This window comes from Cornus florida, unplaced genomic scaffold (genome assembly GCF_030987335.1).
Source record: "Cornus florida cultivar Cherokee Brave unplaced genomic scaffold, ASM3098733v1 CherokeeBrave_3.0.0_Hap2_Chr11, whole genome shotgun sequence".
Lineage (NCBI taxonomy): Eukaryota > Viridiplantae > Streptophyta > Magnoliopsida > Cornales > Cornaceae > Cornus > Cornus florida.
In genome coordinates this window covers 104,598,220-104,626,216 of record NW_026775581.1, presented here as the reverse complement: position 1 = coordinate 104,626,216, position 27,997 = coordinate 104,598,220, and the positions used below count along the sequence as shown (strand labels likewise).

At 39.1% G+C, this 27,997-nt stretch overlaps 4 protein-coding genes and 1 long non-coding RNA gene across 6 annotated transcripts; 2 read left to right on the top strand and 3 right to left on the bottom strand.

Annotated features, from left to right (window-relative positions):
- The first annotated feature begins 5,602 nt into the window (after window positions 1-5,602).
- LOC132284144 (uncharacterized) lies at window positions 5,603-6,853 on the top strand. Its single transcript, XR_009472208.1, has 2 exons — window positions 5,603-5,660; window positions 6,596-6,853. It is a non-coding gene; the product is annotated as an uncharacterized LOC132284144 (long non-coding RNA).
- A 4,407-nt stretch (window positions 6,854-11,260) lies between these two features.
- On the top strand, window positions 11,261-12,986 carry LOC132283724 (uncharacterized). Its single transcript, XM_059785734.1, has one exon. It carries the CDS (start codon window positions 11,745-11,747, stop codon window positions 12,780-12,782), a length of 1,038 nt encoding a protein of 345 aa, XP_059641717.1. The 5' UTR covers window positions 11,261-11,744; the 3' UTR covers window positions 12,783-12,986.
- Window positions 12,987-15,433: 2,447 nt separating this feature from the next.
- LOC132283974 (PHD finger protein ALFIN-LIKE 4-like) lies at window positions 15,434-21,364 on the bottom strand. Of its 2 annotated transcripts, none has more exons than XM_059786031.1 (5): window positions 20,887-21,364; window positions 20,709-20,741; window positions 18,432-18,660; window positions 16,421-16,547; window positions 15,434-15,951 (listed from the first exon to the last, which is right to left on the bottom strand). In XM_059786031.1, the coding sequence occupies exons 1-5, from the start codon at window positions 20,981-20,983 to the stop codon at window positions 15,685-15,687; spliced, it is 753 nt and encodes a 250-aa protein (XP_059642014.1). In that variant the 5' UTR covers window positions 20,984-21,364; the 3' UTR covers window positions 15,434-15,684. The 2 variants fall into 2 exon arrangements, with proteins under 2 accessions (XP_059642014.1, XP_059642015.1); XM_059786032.1 differs by having other exon boundaries at window positions 15,434-15,948; window positions 20,887-21,357.
- Window positions 21,365-22,322: 958 nt separating this feature from the next.
- Window positions 22,323-24,501, bottom strand: LOC132283973 (pentatricopeptide repeat-containing protein At1g09900-like). Its single transcript, XM_059786030.1, has one exon. It carries the CDS (start codon window positions 24,202-24,204, stop codon window positions 22,525-22,527), a length of 1,680 nt encoding a protein of 559 aa, XP_059642013.1. The 5' UTR covers window positions 24,205-24,501; the 3' UTR covers window positions 22,323-22,524.
- Window positions 24,502-25,346: 845 nt separating this feature from the next.
- Window positions 25,347-27,151, bottom strand: LOC132281741 (uncharacterized). Its single transcript, XM_059783416.1, has 4 exons — window positions 26,752-27,151; window positions 26,194-26,453; window positions 25,841-26,023; window positions 25,347-25,661 (listed from the first exon to the last, which is right to left on the bottom strand). Exons 1-4 carry the CDS (start codon window positions 27,149-27,151, stop codon window positions 25,347-25,349), a joined length of 1,158 nt encoding a protein of 385 aa, XP_059639399.1.
- Between the last annotated feature and the right edge of the window lie 846 nt (window positions 27,152-27,997).

Here is a 27,997-nt window from a genome sequence, read left to right as displayed (position 1 = left end):
GAATTTGAGCCATGATTGGTTAAAAATGAATTTAAACAGGTTGCGGTAGGTCTATTTTTAGGGGAGGTTATGCCGAATTTTTTTTAAAAAAAAAAAAAAAAAATTCTTGGCATTAGTTTTGGGATCGTTACAAATTTGGTATCAGAGCAAAGGTTCGAAAACCTTTAGGATGACGGGTAGAGGCCTACATAGAGTCGCATGGGATGTTGTTTGTATTGTTTACTTGACTACTTGCTATGTGGTATCTTATTTAAATGAGCATGCTTAACTGCCTATGTGCTTACTTGCTTACTTGTTTATGTTAAAATGTTTCTTGCATAGTCTTGCATGTTAAGTGTTGTACGGTATTAATTCTTGTTGAGTCTTCCACAGTGGACCTTAGTGTCATGTTTCTGAATCGTTTTCTCGTTTTATAGCACGATGTCACGGCGTGAGGAACCTAGAGAAGTTGGCCCTAAGCCAACAAGGGGCGATGTTGGTGAGAGCTCTAGCTCCAATCCGGCGGAGCCAGTTGATGAGAACATGCTTCTTAGGGACTTGATTCCCCCAAGAGCTGTTCCCCCAAGAAGAGAGAATGTTGAAACACCCGTACCCGTAGAAGTGGGTGAAGGTTCTGTGGTACTGGAGTTTAATCGTTTGTTGCAGAATGTCGTGAGGGCAACGCTGCTCAGTCGCAGTCGGCACCACAACCTACAGTTCAAATTGAGGAGACGCCAGCTCAAAAGCGTCTCAAGATCATAAAGGGGTTTTCTCAGCTGATGCCGGTTATGTTTGAGGGCAGTGCGGATCCAATGGTAGCAGATGACTACTTGGATCAAGTTGAAACCCAACTAACTTCAATGGATGTGACAAAGGATCATCTAAAGATCATCCTAGCTACGTATAAGTTTGCCAAGGATGCTAAGGTTTGGTGGAAGTCAGTCACCAACTAGTACAAGATTGAAGAGATGAACTGGGACAGGTTCAAGGAACTGTTCTATGAAAAGTACTTTCCACTTTCCAAAAGATGGGAGTTACAAGACCAATTTCATAATCTTATTCAAGGGAACATGTCAGTGGCGGAGTATGAAAACAAGTTCACCTCACTCTCCCGTTTTGCTCCAGAAGTGGTGAAAGATGAAGCTAACAAGACTTCGGGAGTTTGTCTCGGGTCTTAATGATTGAATGAGGCCGTTGATCACGGCACAGTTTATTAAGGTTTACTCTGAAGCAGTGGAAAGGGCTTTGATGCTGGAGGCTGACAATAGAGAGAATGATGCAAGAAGAGAGCAATTGAAGCAAAAGAGGGGTGCAAGGCCATCCTCAGAGGGATCTTCTTGGAAAAGGAACAGGGGTAGTCCATCTCAGTTTCAGGGGCAACAGTCTACAAGATCTGCTCCTACCACTCCTATGCCAGCTGGACCTGACAGGAGTGCAGTTGTTTGTTATCAGTGTCAGCAGCTCGGACATTACAAGTCCAGTTGTCCAATGAGATCGTCTTCAGTTTCGTCAGCTCCGAAGGCTTGTTATGGGTGTGGCCAGCAGGGTCACTTGATTCGTGATTGTCCGAGTCAGAGAGCAGGCACCATTAGTGGCAGAGGGTCACAGCAGAGGCCGTCACAATTGGCTACAGTTCAGTCAGGTTTCAGACCACCACCACCACAGCCTACTATGTCTTCACAGGGTTCACGATCGGTTAGGAGGGATATTCCTACTATGTCAGTGCAGCAGTCAGGTGTTCAGGTTGGCAGTCCTCAGGCACAGGTACCACAGGGACGTGTTTTTGCACTGGCACAGACCGATGCATCTTCTGGACCGTCAGTTCTTTGAGGTATATTTCCAGTGTTTGGTTGTTGGGCCCGTGTTTTGTTTGACTCTGGTGCATCTCATTCTTTCATTTCATCATCATTTGCACTTGCATCGGGGTTAGAGGTTAGTTTCATGCATCGGGCGTTATGTGTTGATACGTCAGTTGGGGTTTCAATGTCATTGAGCCGAGTTGTGCAGGATTGCTCCATTGTGATAGCCGGGCGGACCTTTGTGTTTGACCTTATCCTCCGGGAGATGACTAGCTTTGATGTCATTCTCGGGATGGATTAGCTGGCTTCATTTCATGCCACGATCGACTGTTACAGAGGAAGGGTTACAATTTGCACTCCCGAGGGAGACTGTTCTTTTTCGTGGGAGATTGGAGTGATTCCCACATTTCATCGTTTTATGGAGTTCATGGACGAAGTCATTGTGATTATTTCTTAGCTAGTCTTCTAGCCGAAGAAGATGATGTCGTGGGAGAAGTTTATCCGGCGATTGTTTGTGACTTCTTGGATGTTTTTCCAGAAGATTTGACAAAGTTGCCTCCACACCGAGAAGTGGAGTTCACTGTTGATTTGATGCATGGTACTGCGCCGATTTCTGTGGCACCGTATCGTATGGCACCAGTTGAATTGGAAAAATTGAAGAGACAGCTTGATGATTTGAGGATGAAAAGTTTCATCCGACCAAATGTGTCACCGTGGGGCGCACCGGTCTTGTTTGCTAAGAAGAAAGATGGTTCTTTGAGGTTGTGCATTGATTACAGGAAGTTGAATCATGCCACCATCAAGAACAAGTATCCTTTACCAAGGATAGATGATTTATTTGATCAGTTAAGGGGAGCCAGTTGTTTCTCGAAGATTGACTTGAGGTCTGGCTATTATCAGTTGCGGGTTAGGGATGAGGATATCCCGAAGACAGCATTCCGTACACGGTATGGACACTATGAGTTCCTTGTTATACCTTTTGGCTTGACTAATGCGCCAGCGGCATTCATGGACTTGATGAACCGCGTCTTTCACAATTACTTGGACCAGTTTGTGGTAGTTTTCGTGTATGACATTCTTATGTACTCACGGACTCGGGAAGATCACGAGGTCCATTTGAGTATTGTTTTACAGATTTTGCGGGAGCACCGATTTATGCCAAATACGAGAAGTGTGAGTTTTGGCTATAGGAGGTGAAATTTTTGGGGAATGTTGTTTCAGAAGGTGGGGTATCAGTTGATCCATCAAAGGTTGAAGCAGTTTTGACTTGGGAGCGACCCAAGAATGTGTTTGAGATCCGCAGTTTCCTTGGTTTAGTGGGTTACTATCGGAGATTTGTGAAGGATTTCTCCCATTTGGCAGCTCCTATGACCCGTTTGACCCGGAAAAGGGTCAAGTTTGTCTGGAATGAGGCCTGTGATTCATCTTTTCAGGAGTTGAAGACAAGATTGACTACAGCTCCAGTGTTGGTGATACCTGAGCGTGGCTTGGGTTATGTGATCGATTGTGATGCTTCACGTGACGGGTTGGGATGTGTGTTGATGCAAGATGGTAGAGTAGTGGCTTATGGGTCTCGACAGTTGAAGACTCACGAGCTTAACTACCCTACTCATGATCTGGAATTAGCGGCAGTTGTGTTTGCCTTGAAGTGTTGGAGACACTATTTGTATGGTGAGAGATTCAAGGTATTTTCAGATCACAAAAGTCTCAAGTACCTTTTCTCCCAAAAGGACTTGAACAACAGACAAAGGCGATGGGTCGAATTCTTGGAGGACTACAATTTTGACTTGCAGTATCATCCGGGCAAGGCAAATGTGGTAGCAGATGCCTTAAGCCAGAAATCTCGTGGAACTTTGGCCAGTTTAGCTATTCGGAAGTGGAAGATGCTTGAAGATCTGGCAGAGATGGGATTACAGTGTTGTGATGATGATGCTTGAAGTGAGTCGGCATTCTTATTTAGTCTTGTGGCTCAGCCTACTCTTGTTGTACGAGTGATTGAGTCACAGAGACAGGACCCGGACTTAGATGCCATCCACGCTTTGATCTCTAGTGGTGAGACAGTGAAAGATTGGGCCTTGCATGCAGATGGGGGTCTACGGTTCAGGGGTTTGTTGGTGGTTCCCACATGTTGTCGTGAGGACGTCCTACGGGAGTTTCACACTTCCCGCTTTGCAGTTCATCCAGGTGGTACTAAAATGTATCACAATTTGAGACGTCAGTATTGGTGGAGCGGGATGAAGAATGATGTTGCACAGTTTGTGGCTGGATGCCTTACCTGTCAGCAGGTGAAGGCCGAGCATCAGAGGCCAGCAGGTTTGCTGCAACCATTACCTGTAGCGCAATGGAAATGGGAGCATATCGCTATGGATTTTGTGACAGGTTTTCCAAGGTCAAGAAGGGGCAATGAAGCCGTATGGGTCATCATTGACAGATTGACCAAGACGGCTCACTTTTTGCCTATTAAGACAACAGATGATGCAGAGAAGCTTGGTGTTCTTTATGTAAAGGAGATTGTAAGGTTGCATGGAGTTCCTGTAACCATTGTGTCAGATAGGGATGTTAAGTTCACTTCGAAGTTCTGGGAAGGACTTCAAGTAGCGTTTGGTTCAGCGTTGCATCTTAGTACGGCATTCCATCCACAGACGAACGGTCAGTCGGAGCGTACTATCCAGATTTTGGAGGATATGCTTCGGGCATGTGTGCTTGACTTGGGTGGTAGTTGGGAGGATCACCTTCCACTTATTGAGTTTGCCTACAACAACAGTTATCAAGCGAGTATCCAGATGGCTCCATTTAAGGCGTTGTATGGTAGACCTTGTAGGTCTCTTGTTTGTTGGACTGAGGTAGGTGCGACAGCCGCCTTAGGACCCGACATTGTACTCGAGACTACTGAGAAGATTAAGTTGATAAGACAGAGGTTACTTACAGCTCAGAGCCGACAGAAGAGCTATGCGGATAAGCGGAGACGACCGTTATCCTTTGAGGTGGGAGACCATGTTTTTCTACGGGTTTCTCCACGGAAGGGATTGATGAGATTCGGAAAAAGTAGCAAGTTGTCGCCACGATTTATTGGACCGTTTGAGATTTTGGACCGAGTAGGAGAGGTTGCCTACAGGCTTGCTTTGCCACCACAGTTGGATAGGGTCCACAATGTTTTCCATGTATCGATGTTACGGAAGTACGAACCGGATCCATCTCACATTTTGAGTTGGGTAGATGTGGACATTAATGAGGATGTTTCCAATGAGGAAGGACCAGTTCAGATTCTTGACACACAACAGAAGGTGTTGAGGAATAAGACAATACCAATGGTGAAAGTCCTTTGGAGACACCACGGAGTCGAGGAAGCTACTTGGGAGCTTGAACAGGAGGTTCGCTCAAAGTATCCAGAGTTGTTTTCTTCCTCAGGTATGTCTTGATTTCGGGGACGAAATCTTTTAAAGTAGGGGAGAGTGTAATTTTATGCCTTTATATATATATATATGCCTGTGTGTGCGGTGTGTATTAAAAGAAAAGAAAAAAAAAAAAAAAAAAATTAGAAAAAGAGAGGTGGGACCCACGTCCCTTTTAAATGAATTAAGAGACCAAGTTAGTCTCTGTTCTTTTCCTCTCTCTTTCTCCCGAGTGCTGCTCTCGGCTCCTTCTCTTTTTCCTTTTTTCTTTTTTTTCACTTCAAGCTTTAACCCTTGATTACTCTCTCAACCCTTGCCGGATTTAGGTGTCGTTTGAGGCAAAACGACGAGTGTGACGAGCTTTACGCGTTGATGCAAGCAATTTCCAGTTTTGAGCCTTCTTTGGAACTCGAAAATTTAGACCTATTTCTAGGGTTTTGGTGCAATCTTGAGGTAGGGGCATCTTAATCCACTCTCTTCTTGTTCCATTGTGAGTTATGCTCTTTTGTTGTGCTAGACATGCTAAAATTGAGAATTAATTGCTTCAATGAGGTGTAAGTGATGTTTAGAAAAAATTCATGTCTTAGGGTTATGACTTGTCTATGTAAAAAGCATGTATAGATGATGGCTTTGTGGTGTTTTTTGTGAATTACACCTCTTTTATGTGCTAACATGCTTTACTTGGGGATTAATTGTGTTAATGATTATTTTAATGTTGTCTAGAGAAATGTATGTTTATGCACATGTGATGTATTATGTGAAAAGCTTGCCTATGTGTTGAGTTTATGTCTACTATGTGTAAACTTGCTGAAAGTGATGTATGAGACCATGCTTAATTGTATTGTGTCAAAATTTCACATTGTCATGATATTGAGATTATATGTACATTCATGGACATGTCATTGGGATGCATGAAATGGGAGAATTTGTCTTGAAATGAAAATGAGGAATTTTTGGGAAATGATAGTTTTTGTGAAATGGTTTTGATAAACCCGGTCGTTGCGGGGTTACCAACGGGCCGGAGGTTAATATAGCCTAGAGGGGATTAGGGAGTCGCCCTAGTGTGGTTGAGTTAGCTGGGCCCCATAATGACGCCGCGGGGTTACCAAGGGTCAGGGACACTAGCCAATCCTCCTCTCGTGTCACGGCGGGATTACCAAAGGGCGGGCTGTATTAACGTTTGAAAGTGATGATTTTGAGAATGAAAATGGGGAGTGTCATTGACATGCATTGCATTTCATTGCATTGCATTGCATTGTTTATAATTGGAATTGAATTGTATGTTGTATTTGATCCCCTACGTTGTATGATCCCTATCTCCCATTGGCCTATGCTTTGCTTGAATTCACAAGGACACAAGATTTGTGTCTTAAGTGTCACCTACTGAGCATATAGCTCACCCTACTATTTATACATTTTTTTCAGGTCTTGGAAAAGAACCGGTGAACGACAACCCACCTCAAGCTTGAGCGATACTAGAAGCTCACTTTTGTGTCTTTTGTATATCTCCCATTATTTTTGCAAAGCACTAAAAGTGTGAAGGTGTATATGTATATTTTGCAAAAACTTTGTCATGTAATGTAATTAAGGTATTTGATGATATTTTGGATGTGAATTTGATAACATGTAAACCTTATTGATGAATGGGGAGAGTAATACTAGTTTGAAGTATTATTGAGGTCATTTGATTGTGTATCATCATCTTCTATTGCCATGAATTCGGAATTTGAGCCATGATAGATTAAAAATGAATTTAAACAAATTGCGATAGGTCCATTTTTAGGGGAGATTATGCCGAATTTAAAAAAAAAAAAAAAAAAAAAAAAAAAAAAAAAAAAATCTTGGCATTAGTTTTGGGATCGTTACAGCCTAATCATTGAAGACTAAGACCTGGTCCTTCTGCACCTACATAAATGGGTAGGTCTCCACCCATCAAGAAGATCACCACCAATAAGGGGGTCTATACCTACTAGTAAAGCTTCTACTACTGAGGATGTCTCTAGCAACGGAGTTTCATTACTCCGTCCATTCATACAATCAGGGTGGCCTTCTACACCCAAGAATGTATCAAGACCTTCAGGTCCAAGGAGGTCCAATGTCCCTCAAGATCCCATGTCCAATGAGGTCTGTATTCCCAAGCTGGTTCCTAAGTTAAGGGCGATCATTGGACCCAACGAAGTACTGACCACCAGACCGTCATCTGTCAGCCGTTGGGTACCACGCCTCTACCCACCAGGCATCAAGCCAGTCGCTGGACACTAAGCCTCCACCTACCAGACGACAGTCGTCACCTCTCTTCCCTTGCAGGAATGGCCTATCGACTTCAGATTATGCAGAATTTTGGATTGATAATCCATTACAGGTTAATTTTTAGTAATTACTTCTAACCTAATCCAATATTTTTAGACAACTATAAATTGTTGCAGCACCAGACACCCTGTCCGTTGCATAAACGTCTATAGAATGGGTCATCACCCAAGATCCCAACATCAGGGGCAGAATAGTGGATCATACGATATCAATCGCCGATCTACATATGATGACAAGGTTTAGAAGATTGATCGTACCTTGGTACATCGAGCTAGTCGGGTTTCTAGTCTTTACACGACGGGAAGGGTACAACCCTTGGTTATTATAAATCAAGACTTGGTTATCCAAAACCAAGGCCTAGTCAACCAAGACTAAGAATTGATTGCCCAAAGTCTACAAAGGCTCGGTCATCCAAGATCAGTGCCCGGTTACCCCAAGTTTGGTCATCAGAGACCAAGACTAGGGCCTAACTGACAAAAGTATGATCATCAGAGATCAGGACTTAACCTACAAAGGTCAGGTCAAAAAACGATCCTCCCCCTCACGTGTTATACTTATGTGGTAATTAATTCCCTTACTAAAGGGACGAGCTGAGTGAAGCTCGTAAAATTTATTCCCTTGCTAAAGGGACAGGCTGAATGAAACCCGTAATCAATATCCCCGTACTATAAGGGATAATAAAGAAATATCATGTACTAAAAGAACTCGGGTTGAATGAATCCCGCAATCAATATTCCCGTACTATAAGGGATAGTAAATAAATGTCCTGTACTACAAGGACCGGGGCTGAATGAATCCTGTAATTAATATCCCCGTACTATAAGGGATAATAAATAAAAATTCCTTACTAAAGGGGACGAGCTGAGTAAAGCTCGTAAAATTTAATTCCCTTATTAAAGGGGTGACGACCTGAGTGAAGCTCGTCCAATTTATTCCCTTACCAAGGGAAGAGTACCCAAGGGTACCAAAAAGAATACCCAGGGGCAGAGTACCTAAAGGTATCAAAAATAGTACCCTGGGGCAGAATACCCAAATGTACTAAAAATAGTACCCGCGGGGTACTGTTCCAGGGCAGGAAAAAAAAAAAAAATTCCCGAGTTACTATTCACATGAATAGAACCCGCGGGAATAATACCCTGCAGTACTGTTCACAGGGGTTGAAAAAAAAAAAAAATTTACATTCCCAAAGCTAGACATGCAAGCTTGGGAATGGGGGGCAACTGATAGGGAAAAATATAAACCTACCCTACCCTCGATAAGATTGATTAGCTTGATAATGAAATCTGACATGGTTCAACAGAGTAAGAATAATCCTATCATAATTGGAAGAGGTTAAAATGATTATTCATATCCCCGATAAATCTGGCAACAAATCTCCTATGATCTCGCACAAACGGAAGATAAGATCAACCATCGATACCGGCGGAACCAATTGGATTCCAATCGACAGCCATAAATAGGGCACCAAGCCGTTAAAGAAGGTACGAGAAAAAAATCCCTAAACAAAGTATACATAATTATTATGTAATACGATTACAAGTACTAACTTGATCGTCGGAGGGTCCTCGGCCGGCACCCCACCGGTACCATTCGAGGTGACGTCCCTTTGTTTTGCAGGTAAACGTCGTCGTTCCGAGTCGTAAGGATTTCCACATCAACAATTAAAATTGAAAATAAATAGGATCTATTTTACAAGAAAGAAATATTTTAAAATCGATAAAATTAGGATTCTAAATTTTTTAAAAAGACTCTATTTTTTTTTCTTTCCTTTTTTGGGAGAAATTATTCGTTATAGCAGTTGAACATGGTATAACGGACACTTACAAGCACTCCACAAAAATAAATTTATCAACACTTATAGGTCCACTTTACTTTAATAAAATGTTTGTAATCCACTATTGTACTACGCCAATGTTATAATGAGTAATTTTTTTTACCCCACAAAAATAAATGGGTTAATTACAGAGACACCTCCTAAGGTTTGCCATATTAACAACCATATACAACTTAGCCGTTTTTTGGACAGAAACACCCCCTAGGTTTACAAACTTGAATAATGACACCCCATTTTAAAAAAAAATGGAGCCAAACACAGCCTAAAGTGACATGAAATGTCTAATATGCCCTAAGATATATTTTAATCCTTACTTAAAATGACCAAACTACCCCTCATCTCATCTCTCTCTCTCAATAGTTCTCATCTCATCTCTTTGTCTCACACACACAAACTGCTACATCGCCCTCCTCTTCTTCCACACCCTCAAATCCCGAATCCGTAAATCAAACCCAATTTACTCTCTATCTCATACACAGTATCTCTCAAATCCCTAATCTCGATTCTTGGCCGCTGATTCCATGCCGCAATTCCTCTCACGGCCGAGCCCTCCACCGGCTGAGTTGTCCGCCGTCATCGAATGATCGTGGCGTTGGGTTTTAGATTCATGTGATGGGTGACTATCCAACCGTGGAGGACTCGCTGCAGCTGGTGAGGGCTCGGCCATGATGAAAACAACCTCGGCTGTGGGGAATCAACACTTTTCTTCGGGCTAACTAACACAGAAAGAGAGGGGGTGAGGAGAAATAAGTTAGAGAGAGAATGTAGAGCAGAGAGAGATTCTAACATGTGTATATATATATATATATATATATAGTATATAACTGTCAGATTCTAATTTCTTGATTTCATTTGAACTCACTTGAATTTGGAGTGTCAGCCGAAGTTCGTTGTGATCTTAATGAAAATTTTAGATGTCATCAGTTTTCGATAGTTTTTAGGTTAAATTTGGAGCAAATATGGTTGATTAAATGGTTGAACAAGCCACAAGCGCTATGCTCATCGATTCGGATTGCCACAAGAAGAAACAATATGTTGTTACCTAATCAATCCGAATCGATAGGTCACACCAAATACATACCGTTGCCCTTTCATCGACATCAGAATCGTGTCACCGTCGTGCAATCACCACTGCTAGTCGCCGGACCTCGTCGCCTCTTCAACGTCGGAATTGCGTCATTGCCATGCCATTGCTGGTGCTAGTTGCTGGAGCCTAATCACATCGCTAGGTCACCACTGTCGCTAGAGTTCAATCTCATCGATTGGTCATCGTCAGAGCCAAAACCCAGAGAGTTGCAGATGTTTGCCATGTTTACCTCCTCTCTCTAACTTCACTTTAATGATTGACGGTCGTCGCTAGAGCCATAGCCCAAGAGAGAGAGTTGCGATGGCAGTAAGCAGACAGTGGAGAAATGGACTCCGGCCATGGATGGCTCAGATGAAAACAACGACGGAACGGTGATGGGCTCGGCTGTGGGACTGTGGCGGCAAGGAAGAAAGGCTCACAGGGAATGAATGGGAAGATAAAAAAAAAAATTAGAAGAATAAAGAATTTATTGAATGAGGGTAATTTGGTCATTTAACTTGGTTAAAGGGTAAACATGTACTTTCATTGTGTTTGGGGTGTCATTGTATAATGTTTTAACGAGTAACACTCATGCATCACAATATGACATTGTTCGGAAAAAAAATTAATAATAATAAAAAAAAAATTAGAGACAAAGAATAAAAAAATAAAAATGGAGCATGAACATATGGGTGCCCATAAAAAGATACAGATGAGCCCATTGGTCCGAGTCCTGAATAATCATCACCCACAGTAATCCCAAAATCCTGTGGTACACAGTCAGCAGCCAGCCTTTTAACCTGCCAAATCAAAAAGTTTCCCAAAACATGAACCGACACGTGTCCAGTTCCCTCGATCCGCACAACCCTCGCAAAAATCCATTACTCTGTCCCCTCTCTCTCTCTCTCTCTCTCTCTCTCTCTCTGGGGCTTTCAGTTAAAGCTCGCTCTCACCACTCAGCTCATCGAAGAACCCCTATATCCATCCGCCGCCGTTATCATTTCTCTCTCTCTACACTCTCTCTCTCTAAAACTCAGATCCAATTCTCCAAACGATGTTCTGAAGACCATGATTTCGGTAAGAATCTTAGCTCAATCCAAGAAATGTTCGATCTGTTTATGGTAACCCACTTTCGATCTCAAATCTGTTTGCGCAAAAGAAAAAAATAATTAAACCAAATCCACACATACATATACATATATACTCCATAAAGATAGAACTGTTGTATGATCTTGGAATTTTAGAATTAGGGTTTGTTGTCTGTTTTCTTGATTTTGTATAGTTAGGGTTTTAGATGTTAAGGACTTTCGAATACTATTTCTAGTTTAGGAATTAAAAGTTAGAGAATTTGAAAAGTGGCAAAGATGAGTTTGAGGGCAGCGGAGGATGATTCGGCGTCGGAAATTCATCTTCCGGCCGAGATTGATTGGGAGATGCTCGACAAATCCAAGTTCTTCTTCCTCGGCGCAGCCCTGTTTTCCGGCGTCTCGGCCACTCTGTACCCGATCGTGGTTCTGAAGACGCGGCAACAGGTGGCGCTGAGCAGAATTTCGTGCTTCAATGCCGCCTTTTCGATACTCCGGTACGAAGGGTTGAGAGGGTTTTACAAGGGATTTGGGACTTCACTGATGGGTACAATCCCAGCTCGAGCTCTTTACATGGCGGCGCTCGAGGTTACGAAGAGCAATGTCGGAACTGCCTCTGTGAAACTAGGGTTTTCAGAGGCAACTGCAGCCACTGTGGCGAATGCTGCCGCGGGTTTAAGTGCTGCCATGGCAGCACAGTTGGTGTGGACACCCATTGATGTAGTGAGCCAGAGGCTTATGGTTCAAGGTGGCCCCAATTCCATCACTTCCTCTGTTAGCACCTATAGATACAATGGTGGAATCGATGCGTTTCAAAAGATTATCTATACAGATGGATTGAGAGGGCTATACAGGGGATTTGGGATATCCATATTGACATATGCCCCTTCAAATGCAGTGTGGTGGGCATCTTATTCAATGGCCCATAGATTCATTTGGGGTGGGGTTGGTTACCATTGTTGTAGGAAAGATGAGAGTGTTGGTGGAGGGAGTGGTGGTTTTAGGCCGGATGCGAAGGTGGTGCTGGCGGTGCAGGGGTTGAGCGCCGCCATGGCAAGTGGGTTTTCTGCGTTGGTTACAATGCCACTAGATACAGTCAAGACTAGATTGCAAGTTCTGGATGTAGAAGGGAGTGGGCGTAGGCCGCCAACGATTGTTCAAACCGTGAGGAATTTGGTGAAGGAAGGTGGATTGGGTGCTTGTTACCGAGGCTTGGGTCCAAGGTGGGCTTCAATGTCCATGTCTGCAACCACCATGATCACCACCTACGAGTTTCTCAAACGGCTATCTACTAAGAATCAAGAGAGCTTCACTTGATGAGCATGAGCATTGGGCAGAGGAGGAGAAGCAAAAGGAAGGAAGAAATGTTTTGTTTCTTGTCACCCTTTTCAATTTTCTTAACCTATCTACCGTTGGTGTAACTTGCCACTCTCATGGGCATACTAATGTATATTTTTGTATAAATATGTAGCATGTTTCCTTTTGTTTCAAGTCTCTAATAATAATGTCTTTTATGTCTCATCTATAATATTAGAAAGAAATCCACTTAAGAATCGTTTGTATGTGGAGAATTGACTTTGATGGTACTGAATATAATTAGGGTTGTCCAAAAATGAATTTTGGCCAAAAAGTATTTAACAAGTTTTATATTTGAATACTTCCTAATGTATAAACTGTGGTTGTGGTTTTGAGTCATGTTTAATGTTTAAGGTTTAAGGTTTTGCTGTTCATGAACATCTCAGCCAGTTTTATGAGTTTCACTTTATATATTGCAAGTGGTAACAGACTCGGTTCGTATTTGGAAGTTACGTAAAATAAACAAACCCACCCGCTTACCAAGCTATGGACAATTTTTTCTAAAAACCCATGATATATATATATATATATTTTCAGTTGACAAGTTTAATCAAAGCATCTCAGTGCCAAATGGCCCATTTAGTTAAACAACAATATCTGGGGAGTAAACAACTAAAAAAAAAGATGAGTGATCACCTAAAGTATATGATCCTCGCTAATATATGGATTTAAGAATATTTTAAATTATGAGCAGGGATATAAAAACCAAAAAATTCAACTTAATGGAGGAGCCGTGTGCAGAAAGGCTGCCCATTCATTAGATAGTGCATGTAGAATTCAAACATAGGTCTTACTTTCACCATCTAGTTGATTGAGAGTTGTTGGGTTAAAATTTTGGAAATGTTAATCATTTTTCCTATAATTATTAATGCAAAATAAAATTTTAATTTGGTTAACATGGAGGTAGTGGACTTTTAAAGCACTCTATCGCCTAATATTAGACAAATGTAGTCCTTCCCTTGTCATTAAACTAGCTCCTTTAACTAAATGCAAAATGGATGTTATCAAATTTGAATTTGGCTTCGGCTTCGGCTTCTTTTCACATCACATTACATTTATGTGGATGACGTAAAATTGGATGTGCCCGATTTTCGGACCGAAAAAATTATTCCAACTTCATAAGAGACGAGCGTGTAAGTATCAATCAAAAAAAAAAAATTATAAAGTTTTTGGACCAAAAAAATTATAAAATTTAACTGTCATCAACGATCAATCAATAATCAATCAATATTATAAAAAAATTATTGATTTTTTTGGTCCAAAAATCTTTAAATTTTAAATATAAAAAATTATTCCAAAAGAAGATCAAAAGTTCAAGTTTCATAAGAGGGAAGCTTGTGAGTATCAATCAAAAAAAAAAAAAAAAAAAAAATCATACAATAACATGGTCTATGGACCACCAAACCAATTCAATTATATCCCGTGGGCCGCTACAATGGACCACCAACTAAGCAGAAACCGTGGGCCCCAGTCTCACTTTGTCCATTCTTAGGAGCAGCCTATCCTAATTCAAATTTGTAATCTCTTTAAATTAGGATTTGTTTGTATAGATAAATCTCCGCTGGGTTACAATCCCAGGGGCTATGAAACTTTGGACTTTTGGGACCAGAAGTCTTAATGACAACCAATAATTGTGAGGATAAGATTTTGGGGCTTATGAGTGGTAGACATGTGGGCCTTCCCAATTGCCATTAGACGTTGTGTGTTCTTTACCAACGCATACTTTTCTACTCCTCTACAATACTCTTGCCAAACCATCTCTACACACACGTTACAATGACAGGAGTTTTGTGAACGGAATTTATCTTCTTTATTATTATCACGTTTTTGATAAATCAACGACTTTGCAGTGCATGCTTCATATATATACTTTTCTTCTCTTATTGCAGTGCGAATACAAGAGCAATCACTTTATAAAATATACCATCAACCCAAAAGATTCCTTAAATCATACCATCAGTACAGATTAATGTTTCACATAAAACTATAGGAAGCTTTCAATCCTCCAACAGTCGAACACTTCCATAATTAATCAACGTGAGAGTCTTAAGCTTTATTAGGGAATAAAGTTATCAAGTACTGTGTTTTTCAATTACACATAGATGAAGAAAAACACCAAGCATTATTTGTCCATGATAACAAGAACCCCAACAAGAGCATGAAAGCTGGACAAATATAAGAGAACAGAGAGAGAGAGAGAGAGAGTCAAATGTGATAACTGAAAACGAAAACTCTTTTAACTACTGAAATATTCACAAAACTTATGAGCAAGGAAAACTTTAGCTGAAGGACACACTCAGAGATCAGGAATGGCTCAAAAGACGAACCCCATTATCTTATCAATAACATGTCGCTACCAAAAAGCAACGGAACACCAGAACATATTAACAGGAATTTCCAATTTTCTTTCCTTCATTGATTCACAATTAATATATCATCAATTAGTTCATAGGCGCATCAAGTATACCACCTCCCCATTTGATTGCTTACTCAACAGGTTTCAAGTACACATCAAGTCATCTCGTGTACAGATAACGCATCTACTCAATCAAGACGTGCAACAGATATAGCTAAAATTGAGCAGGCACAAAATGAGTCCTTCCGCCACGACAGGGAAAATGGTTAGAGCATATATATTCTATTTAAAATTAATAAACAGCATGACAGCAACCCAAGGTAACAAAATGCATGTCTGCGATCTACATAAAAAAACGTGTTTGCTATCTAGACGTAATATCAAATATTTTCAAAGCTCAAGGGAACATAATCTTAGCTGCTAAGACTGGGAACCTGACTAGTTGGACAATTAATAGAATCCGCCCCGAGAGAATAGTAGTAGGAATCCACACCTTCCCAGCTACTATCATGGGCGTGCTCTCTTGTTGCTGCATGAAGGACATTTGTACTGCTTAATATGCTCAGCCCTTGCTGGGGTGATCTTAACACACTTGCCATGGAACCACTTCTCACATATGTCACAGCAGATCCAGAACTCGTCAGATGCATAGTTCTCTCCACATGCCCCACAAAGTGTCTCCCCATGCTCATCATCTTCCTCTTCCAAATCTTCATCATCGTCTTTTGGTTGCAACACTTTCGAATACTTTCCCTGAGATTCAGAGCCTCGCTGCTTTCACCACCAAAACATGAGAGAATGAACATAAATGACAAGGTATTCAAGAAAACACACTATTATAAAAAAATATTCTAAGAATTTTCGTGGCTTTTTTATGGAACAACTAAAGTGCAGCTACAACAGAAAGAGGGGCCTCGGAATGGAGAAATTTGCCCCCCACAATGAAAATTAAGGTTCTCTTGAAAATGACTTAAGGAGATATATGCCTACCACGTGCCCTGATTTCCAATCACCTAAAAATCCCTTGGAACATTCATCCTTGCCATCAGTGAAAATCGAGTCACTAATCTACTAGCTATAATACATATTGGAACAGTACTCTTAAGGCACTTTCTGTCATTACAGACATTAGACCAGCTCCTCCATTTAAGCAACATAAACAACAAATTAGCACTGCCAACGTATGATTTCGATTTATGTGATGGAACTAAAGAAAGTAGAAGAGTACAGATCGATTTTCTACCTTGGAGTTAGATTTAGATTTATTTTCGCTGTGATTTGGAACTGATGTCTTTGCTTGCTTCTTGGCTGTCCCTGCCACAACTTCGAATACTGTTGGGAGATCATTTATCATATTGAAGAGGCGTTTCCTGCATCAAAAACACCTAGATGTCAATGGAGGGATGAAACAATAGAATGCAGCAACCCATGGGAAAAATCAAGAAGGCAAAACTTCAGAAAGCCAGATGCAAGACTTTTGTGCTCCATTTTGTGAAGCCTCAATTTTAGCTTTAAGATCAGTCCACCTTTTTCCCTTTTTGGCCTTTTACCCCGATGAAGGGCATTGTTCTTGTCATTTGTACAACACGGTCCAAGCATGAGTAGGATCCTATTAGAAGGATCGCAAGAAATTTAGACATTCATTAAAAAGAAATTGCCCCACATATACACAGAGCTAAAAATCAACAAGTCTCCCATGCCACAATGCAGCATCCTCATCCAAATCAACTCTGTGTGACATAAAAATACAATGGCATAGAATGGATTTGACTACTTCCACGTTCACAACCATAATAACATGTGTAATTGGCAGACTCCATGTGCAGCCTGAGTCATGCTCTATGTATAAACAGACATAAAGAAAATCAAACCAACTTATGTTCTCAATTTCAGACCTTACAAGGTTGGAAGCCTAGAATGTTATAACAATTTATAACAAGCATTTTTCCATCAAGTAAAATGCATGCTGCATATTTTTTATAACTCAGTAATGCAAGGTAACAGGGAAAATAATGAACAGTATGAGGAGAAAATAAGGTTGAGGGAGCTAAAAATTAAAAATTACAAGGAAGCATTACAGACATTAAAGAAAAAAAATGTATAAGATACAGATGACAGTTGATCCTCTAACAATTAATATTTCAACAGTTAAAAACTTCAATAATGAATGTTTTTTGAGCCAACTTGGTTACATGGTGGATAGTATAATTCAATTACTGAATAAATTTTTAGAAAAACCTGTTGTATTATTTATAATTACAATAAAAATCAATGTTTATACATGCGTATTTATATATATGCATTATATATATATATATATATATCATAATATCACTTTTCAGGAGTAGATCTATTTTTTTTTTTTTTTTAACAGAAACAAATACATATATTATCACCCGACTTGAGATACAAAATATTCTTTTAATGTCCTTCCCCAAATAGAGAATTTGGTAGCCAACAAAAATAAGAGCAAATTAATACTTAATAATTCTATTACTTAACAATTTTTGTTTCTCCTAGGATTAGTAGAGGACTGACTAGCAAAAATCAAGCATGGTGTCATCAAGATCCAAATATAAAATTACCTAGCTTTCACAATCAAAGGCTATACACATTCACCTTAAAGAAGTAAACACAATCACACCAAATTATAGATAAACATGGCCAACTTGTGATTCAAGAAATTGTGTGTGTAAGTGTGTGTGTGTGTGTGTGAGAGAGAGAGAGAGTTCTATGACTTTCTCTTAGGACAATAGTGTCATTTTACTTTAAAAGTGGACTGAATTTATGAATAAAAGGAGTGTGAATGTTGCCTTCCTTAATAAAAGCCTAAATAAATCTACCATCATCAATGAATAGGAAACAAATTTAGAACATAGTAAAAAAATTAAAAGAGACACTACGGTATGTCAAACATGAAAAAATATTTATCCTTTACATCCATAACTTTCCACTTTGTTACCTATTTCACCACGCTATTCCTCTTTACCCATTCAATATGCCAAAAGATGATCACAGATGTTCCTACTTACAAGATATTTATAAAAGTGTCCATGGTATAAAATTATCAAGGGAGAGTTAAAAAGAGTAATGAGCTAAAACATATTAATATGAAAAGCAAATCATTTAATTACAATGTTGATAAAAATGATATTTTCATATTTTCTACATTCTTTTTCAATTCCATTTTAGACTTCTAAATTCTGCTACGAAGACAACCAAGCTTCGACCAAGCAAAGGGGAAAAAAAGGTACCTATCAGCTTTATCAAATCCAAATCTAGCACCAAAATAGAAGGCCACAGCAAGTAACCATGAATCACTATGGACGGCAACCAAAGACAGCCAGTCCTTCTCTTGCATGCCATCTCTGGCAAAGTTAATACCCAGTGCAGGCTCTGGAAGCTCCGGTGGCACCTCTTCAGCAGGTAAATTGACTTCCCACTGCTCACTTGGAAATCCATAAAGGCAGAGATTTTCCTTCTCTGTAATTTGATATTAAAAAATTCAATTAATTCTTCAGATTGAAACATAAAAGATTACCGCCTCAAAGGCTCAAACATAGAATTTTAATTAAGTGAAGTTCCAAAGATTATTAAATTATACTAGGTGGTTCAATATATAACAAGGTATTATGGCACAAATAACATATGAGATTTACATTATTTTCATAAATTGTTAAAAGAGATACCATAAGCTTTTCGTAGATAACAGAAATGAAGCACAAACAGAAGGGGAAGGAAAAAAAAAAAAAAAGAACCAGGAAGGATAAGCTTTACGTAGGTTTTCAAAATAAGATTTTAAACCAACAAAACTCAATCAATCATCAGAGTAACAGGGTCAAAAGGCAACCAACCCTACAAACACCATACAATTTACAAGTTGTAAGTTTGTGTATGTGAAATCAAGTTTCAAATCCTTACACTCACAAAATTTCCTTACAATAGTATGTTTTATACCACAATTTATAATTTAATGAAACAAACCAAGCTAATTCTTTAACACAATCCGCCAAATACCAATTACATATGGCATAAAAACTTACAATTCTAACAAAAGCATAAAAGCAATCCACTATACAAACAGTTTCAAGTACTGTGAAAAAACAAAAGAGAAAGAAATCATTGGATTGTTTATATGCATAAATAATCCAGAACAAGTCCATAGCGCAATTCTAGGATCTGAAAGACTCTCTGACAATCCCATTATAATCCTACGCCTCTGCACATTTTCATGCAATTCGGGATCAATTTGCTAATTTTGGATTGTAGGATCATACCAATCTGAATAGCGGTTCTGATAAACATGCATTAAATTCTGTTCTGCTTCCAACATATAATATTTAAAACTGTCACTATATGCACCAAAAGGATAATTTTGTAGGTAATTTTATATCTCAAATCTCAATGCCAAAGATAGTCCATCAAACCAATTTATACATGATAGACCATGGGGATATTCCCAACAATCTAACACTTCAATATACATTACAGAAAGTCATTTTTTTTTTTTTTCCTAATTGGTATTCACACACACATGTCTCTTCTGAGACTTGAACCCCTAACCTCCCTTTGGGAAGTAAGAGGCTGATACCGCTAGGCCACTGGCCTATTGGTCATATTTTCTTCAAGTAAAGCACAAAATTTTCTATTAATTCATAGAGTTTTCACCAGTGAGGATTTGTTAATATATGCTCCATCACAAAAGGATTTTTCTTGGTTGATAACTCACACCCCTGCTTTGTCCCTATAGGGACTCGAATCCTCGACCACCACTATGGGAGGTCAAGGAGATATTACTGATGTACAACCCTTGGTGGTTACATCACCATAGGACTCTATGTAGGACTTTTTGCTTTATTTGCAGGATCTCCGCGGAGTAGAACGGAATTGATCATGGAAACCTGGGCTTGGAACTTTAAGACTTATGTTGTCACACAATAACCACATCCTATCAACAAAATCAACTAATTCAACAAAATCATTTGTAAGAACGGTTTCCATGAATTAGATAGAAGATCACAGTTCACTGAAATTGTAAAATACCAAAAGAATTGTTCCTTGTTGAGAAACCATTCAAACTCAATTTTACATATTTCTCAACGTTATGAACGTGATCAATATATAAAGAACTAAAGGATAAAAATGTACTACTAATAACTCAAACATATTTAAAAGCAGTACCTTCGTAGTTCAAACCGAATTCCATGTACATTACCATTCTATTCACATACTTTAAAACAATTACAACAAGACAGTGAGATTAAAAAAATTTATGTCTGTATTCATATAAATATGCATGTGTTTTTCTGCGTGTAAGACGGAAAAATAAAGTAAAATAATCCGTTGGAAGTAACGAGCACAAAACTTTTTTTTTTTTTTTTTTTAAAAAAATCTTCTATGTATAGAACTCCAATCTTCAACCTCGAAGAAATTGTTCATGTAAAACAACTATTGAAGAAATAATCTTAAATGCAAACACTAAACAGAGCCAAATAATTTAAAACAGTAACAGAGATTGAAAAAACACTAACCAGGGTCGCATTGCTGATAAAATTCTTCAACATCTGCAACAACCAACCATTATGAATTCACACATTAAACACAAAACAAAATAAATTTAATAGCTTCAAGAAAAAGAAAAAGAAAAAAGAAATCAAATACAAAACCACAAGGAAAAAAAAAAAAGAAAAAAAAGAAAAATGTGCTTACCAATGGTGAGGGCTTTAATCATACCAGCTCTTCGACCCTTAAAATCCCGAAAGACCTCTTCAACCGTTCGAGGATTGTAGGGCTGACCTCCGTCCATGACTTTGAAATTGTGTTCTAGAGAGAGAAACAAAGAGAGTGAAGAGAGAAAGCGACTATAGATCGAAGAACGAAAATGGAAGCAACGGTCCTCCCTGAGAAACCAAAGCAGCACCGAAAGAGTTGAAGGGAGGGAAAATTGTAAAAATATTTGATCTCCAAGATGAGAGAGAAAGAGGAGAGAGACTGAAAGTAGTAAGCGAGAGAGAGAGAGAGAGAGACTGGGGATTTGAATCGGATTGAAACTGAGTAATTAACTGGATTTGAAGAAATGGGGAACAGTCCGGATGAGATCTGGATTTGGGCCCATTTAGTCGAAGGGAGTCACTAATCCCTAAAATGCTAAAACGAATGGTTTCAGAATCACTCTCGATTGGGCCACATTTTATTACCAATCCAATGGACTAATAAATACGGAGTAAATGTTATGCTTATAAGGAATAGTGGACTAACGTGATCTACTTGTTTTGTGAACATTTCCCTCTTTTTGACAAAAATAAGATAAAGGTTTTGTCTGGGCTTCTCGCTGAACTGAGTGTACTAGATCACGTGACATGGTGATCAAAGCGAGCAAAATGTGTCAAACCCTAGCCCACGTTGTGAGTTTAAATTTGGTTAAAAAAAAATAATAATAATAAATTAACAAAAGTGCAAAAAAAAATTGGTTATTTGTTTAAATGGGTTAACTCAAATGTGTACTTAATTTTCAACGATGTATTTTACTAAACATTTATATCTTTACTGAACACTTCTACTTGCTTTGATTAAGGTATAACTTAAACTCCGATTGAGTAAAAGGGGTAGAGTTTGAATCAGTTTCTTACATCCATGTTGAAAAAAAAATAATTCATTGCAAGCTAACTCCGCTGTTCATCCCTGAAAACAGCAATTTCCCAAATTATTTTTTATAATTTTATTTCGTTTCAATACATTAGCTACCAATTTCGCTTAACAAGTCAACCTAGAAATCATCTAAATTTATGTATGGTGATACTTCGGAACAATGTCTTAAACCAACATGATCAAAATGTCTTGAAAAATGATTTTATGGCCGAAGAGGCCAACTGATTCATTCAACTGAAAGCACCAACTGGCTAGAATGGCAGTGCTCAAATGTCTTCAAGGATGCACTTTTCAACATGATGAAGTAACAGATTTCTCAATGAAGTTGCAGTATGCCTCAGACGTTCTCTACCCCTGATCGACATCATTCAGCCATTGATGGCTCTAATGACTCGCCATGATGTTCTGGCATTGCTAGTCCTTACCCACCTCTCATCACTGCAGTGCAGATTAATTCTCAGCCTCTATCACCTTCCTCTTCACTCAAAACTCCATACAAAAAAAAAAAACAGGCAGTTACCCCTCCTCCCGGATGTCCATATATAACAGAAAACATGACACTGAATCTCAATAACCAAAATGGATTCAAGCTGCCAAACTTGAACCCCCATTCCCAAACTGGTGTTTTCTCTTATCATCCACTTGCATTATGGTTACTTTGATCTCTGGTAGCTTGATCGTGTGTCACCTATTTGTTATTCAATGATACTCCAATAACCTCCTCCTGTAACTATCCGCATCAATTACAGGACATTTCCCACACATCTCCTCAAAGAATTTCTGAACCTCAAACGCCTTACCCTTTGCACACAACTCCTTGGCAAAAACAGAAAAGCTTTCAAGATTAATGGCATAGCCCTTGTTTATCATTTCGTGGAAAACTTGTTCTGCCATTTCCTCATTCCCATGCTTGCTATATCCCTCAACCAAGCAACTATACATCGTGGCATCAACATTATGACCATCACTAAGCATGTCACGGACAAGTTGTTCAGCTTCTGACATCCTTCCCTTGGCTCTACAAAGGCTATGTATCACCGTGTTATATGACAAGAAGTTTGGACGACAACCCATCTGTGGCATCTGCTTCAAAAGAAGAATAGCCCTATCAAGCTCCAAGGACTCCACAAGAATCCTAAATACTGCATTGAAACTAGAAACGCTTGGATTAATGCCTTTTCTCTTCATTTCCATTAAAAGTGCAATTGCTTCATTTGGTTTCCCCATTTTGCAATATTCATTCACAACAACTCCATATGACTTCACATCAGGTTTCAACCCAAGACTAACCATTTCCTTGAGATGCTTGGCAGCCTCGTCTGATCTCCCTACAATACAATACCCCTTCAATAAACTTGTATGTGTCGCGACATTATCCTTCAAGCCATTTAATCTCATCCTTGTCATCATCCTCTTTGCCTCATCAATATTACCGTTCAAACACAAACCAAAAATCAGAGCATTGTATGTGAACACATTTGGCCTGCAATTTTGACCCACCATCTCATCAAAACACTTATGTGCCTCGTCCAATTCACCTCTTTTACAATACCCATCAATCAAAGTCGTATAAGTCACTGTATCCGGCAAGTAATCCCTGCTCTCTCTCATGCGATCGACGGTTCTCTGTGCACTCTCCATTAAACCCCTCTTGCATAACCCATTAATGATGGTGTTGTAAGTAATTAAATTTGGTTCACATTTCATTTCGTCGAACACCTTCTTTGCATCCTCAATCATGCCCATTTTACAAAACCCTCTGATCATTGTAGTGCAAGTGGAAACATCCGGTTCCAACACACCTTCATTGACAATCTGATCGAAGAAAGCCTTTGCTAATTTTATTCGATTCGCTCTCACTAAGACCCCCAAAATCGAATTATACGAAAACAAACAACAACCAAACTCTCTCCTTTTGGCGATATGAAACCAGTGAATAGCACCTCGTATGTTGCCGCGATTGCCGTGAGCTCTGATGAACTTACCCATCATAAAATCGGAGAGTCTGTTCGACGATTCAAGTAGATAAGCTGCTGTGGAAAACAAGCTATGAGAAATGAGGAGGTCAGTGATGGCAATGTAACAAATGAAAGGGTGAGAGTATTTGTTGGGATTAGGGTTAGGGTTTGAGGCCCATTTGAAGAAGAAGAGGGCATGGTGAGGGTTGGTTTGGTTGTTGATGACATCAATGACTAAGTTAGGGTTCAAGTGTGAAGAGAATTGGTTGAGTGGAGAATGCTTGGGATTGGGAGAATTAGGGCTTTGTGGGTCTAGGGTTTGAAGAAGCGAGGATATGGACGTGACCAGAGAGAGGGGTTGAGAGAAATGAGAGTTGGCGGTGGGCAGGCCTCGACCCGCCATTGAAGTTGCCATAGTCATGCTCTCTTTGAATTTAAATGTAAAAGTCAGTCACTCCCTCCGTGTTTGTTGTGGTACTAGTACAGTAATTTTTACTTACAGTATTTATTTTTTAATTACCAAAAAAAAAAAAAAATTTATTAGAAAAACAATATATAGAAAGAAAAAAAAAAAAAAAAGAAAAAGAAAAAAGAAGCATAATATGGAGAACGAAAATTCTTCTTATAAAATTTGTTTCTGTCCTACTTGAATGCATTTAAGGGAGAGTGTTGTGTTGTTCACTCACTCCACACTTTGAATAGTGTATCATTACTTTAATTTATATGGTAAAAAACATTAAAGACCATCAAAACTTAAATAATTTGAAAAATTAGACTTGAAGAGACCTGAAATGGGAAGAAAGGAAAAACAAAATAGAAAGGAATGCAACATCACACAGGTCTGCATGTGACGAGCAGGAGGTTTGTATGAACTCAAGAACATATTTGCCACAAACCATTTGAATATATGGTTTTTTTTTTTTCACATTCTCAAGTACCCTGAGTACATACATCCAGTACCACAACTTCAATGTCTTAATTCATAGATGGTTTTTTTTTTTTTTAGGACCTGTATCAATCAACATTTCTGTGCAGATTTATCTGTATGACTTCAAAATAATAGTGCTGACAGATAACCTATCACTATCAGGGTTCTCTTGTTCATTAACATGCATGGGTTAATAATCTTATTCAGCAGATTAAATTTACCAAAAGATCTGCTTAATGTTATGAAAGGTGGTTCAAGTAAGTCACTAGAGGTAGCTGATGTGCCTTGTGATTAACTTTTTGATACAAAATGTCAGAAATTGCAGTGTGGTTTGAACCCACTCATAGTTTGGTTTACATAGTTCACTCAACTTGTTCGCTTTATTTCTCGGAGAATGATAAGTGCAATCATGGCTGCACAATCTCAATCCTTGAATCTATGGTATCCACAAGATCCAAGGAGTGAGCTTGTACAGTCGTGACAGTCACAACGTTGCTTAGCACAGCTCTTATTTCCCCACTTCTTTACATGATAGTTATACATGTAGCAGATTCCAAGTTGTTTATTGCAACCAATTGTTCTTCGATAGAAATTCATCATGATTACATGGAGTCTGGAGAGTGGAGAATATCGATTCAGTTTGGAGGCCTAAGGTTGGCTGCAGCTATTGCTTGCAGAGCATGCAAAGGAGTTTGGTTGGGCCAAGACATGATGTGGAGTTTGATGCTTTCCATTTGATCCATTGCTGAAGTGAGTGTTTCCTTAATATCATTGGTATCGCAACAATGTATTAGGCCTTCAGAGCTGACAGTTGAAGGCATGAGGTTCTTCCCTTCTAACCTAGAGATCACAACTAGGTACTCCATGTTGCTTGCTTGTTCATATAAGTAACCGAGCCCAGCACGATCAGCAGACGTCCCTTTAGTCACTGAATACACACAGATGAAGCCCTGTACATATAATTAGAGTAGACTAATCGAAAATGAAATCAAACGACGTATGTGCAATATGCAACTTATTCATAACAGAATCTAATATCAATTCTTAAAGAAACAAGAATTAAATATTTGTTGACATGTTAATTCAGAAGTTCCTTTATAGATTATGCACGAAAAGTAAAATTTGATACCTCTTCAGCTTGTTTGATGTCAATTCCAAATCGGTAGTCTCCTGGTTTTGGTGTCAATTCAAGTAAAACTTCACCAATTCCTGGTAGAAACCAGAGTCTTATGCCTTGAACAATCTGAAGAGAAGTGGTCTCATTTTTCTGTCTACACCTACTTATCTCTTCTCCTGTGGATTTATATTTCTCCTTTTGAGGAGAAGAAAACATTTTAGAAAATGTTTGAAGACTTGACAATAACTGGAGTATCTTCTATGACCAAAACACACACACACACACACAACGTATAAATATGCTTTCTTATAACCATCTCAAATGCCATTTGACTATAGAAGACTTAGGGAGAGGAAGAACAATACCGAGGTGAATTTTTGTTCTGTTTGGATGTTGACAAAGACGAGAGGGATCCCTGATGAAACCGCTGCAGAAAACCAGGCCATGGTTCTGACAGTGGTGGCCTCTATTCCTTGCTCATCTGGTAGAGGCATGAACAAAATGGAACTAACCACCGTTGATCCTTGATCCGGCAGGTAGGTACGCACCTTCGTCTTCCAGTCATACTTCACACCCTTCCGGTTGAATCCCCTCAAATCCGCATTCACCACCTTCCTACTCATTTCTGCATCATTCCATAAAATTCCACAGTTTCACCATGTTTAGTGGTGCATTACAAGCCTTTTAGATTTAGAGCGTGTTCGGCTGCATGGAATTGGAATTGGAATTTGAAAAGAAAATTATTCAATTTTCTTAGTTACTTTTCTCAAATTCCACGAATTTCAATTCCAAAACTCCAATTTCATGCAGCCCAACGCACCATCACTGTTTTTCTTATTCAGAAATTGAGTTCAAAGTCATTGTAGTTTTAAGATCAATGGATTCATTTTCATGCAATGTTTATAAAGGGCAGAGAAATTTACCTTGCAGTTTTGTGCACTGTTCCAATGTCAAATCCTCTAGAACTGCAACGTGTCTATCGTCTGAAGCTGCTCTCACCGTGAACTTTCTCTGTATTCTGGAACTATGATCTGCCACGACGCACACCTGGAGCTTAAGGTTGCGGTCTCCCCTTCTAATTTTCAACCATATAGAATCAGCCTGTCTGCTAATCCTCCTGAGTTCCGAGCTGAGTTCTGACTTGCCCTTGGCCGGCAAAAACAACTCGTCAGCATCGTCGGAAATGCCATCGATGATGTCTCCCGGCAAAGGCATGGTCTCATCCCACTCATCCTGAACCTCTTGCTTCACTTGTTTCACACAAACCAGAGTCTGAGCACTGGCCATGTCCTTCTTCTTGAAGAGAGAACAATACAACTCCATTGAAATGCCTCAACAATGCAGCTTTTTCTTGTGAAATATGGACAATTCAAGGGAAGTTATTTATACAGCTCTCTGTGTCCACGCCATTTTGTGTGATTTTGTCAATTGATGATTACAATGTCATATATTTGTCTGGAAGGCCGGCTCCATGTATTCCTATTAGGCTTTTTGTCTAAGTCTAGTACTTAATTTAAACTAAAATGATGTTGACCTCAGAGGTCTGAGTGCATGCATGAGCAAGTGACAACCATCTTTTGAGGTAATTAAGGATATGACAATAAAACATGATTAGGCCAAAAGAAACAAGGACAAAGATTGAAGAGTGAAAAATGAAAGAAAAAAGAATATACTAGGACTATTCCATGTGTCCTGGACATACAAAGCTAAATTCATATATACAGAAATAAAAGCAAAATCAAAACCATATTCAGTGCTAAAACATTATGACATTTTCACAACAAAATATCATTTCTAAACGTACTTTTAATTTTTTTTCAAAACACTCCTATTGCAAAAACACTATTTCTGTTTTAGTCAAAAATAAAACGCCTAAAACAAAATGCATGTCAAACGGATCTTTAAATTGTCTTATGCTATAGAACATTTTTTTTCCCTTTATATATACTTTTTGTTAGGAATTTTTTATTTAAAGTTTAATATATAAGACAAAGAGAAGTGGTTATTATTATTATTGTTAATTTTAAAGAATTCGGATTTCAGGTTGAGCAACAAAAGCAATGTTTACAAGGCCTTTCCTTTCCCAATATAAACAGAGAACTGCAAGGCCCCACGGGCATTCGAAAAAACATAATAAATTTAATTTTATAATTTTACTTCACTAAATTT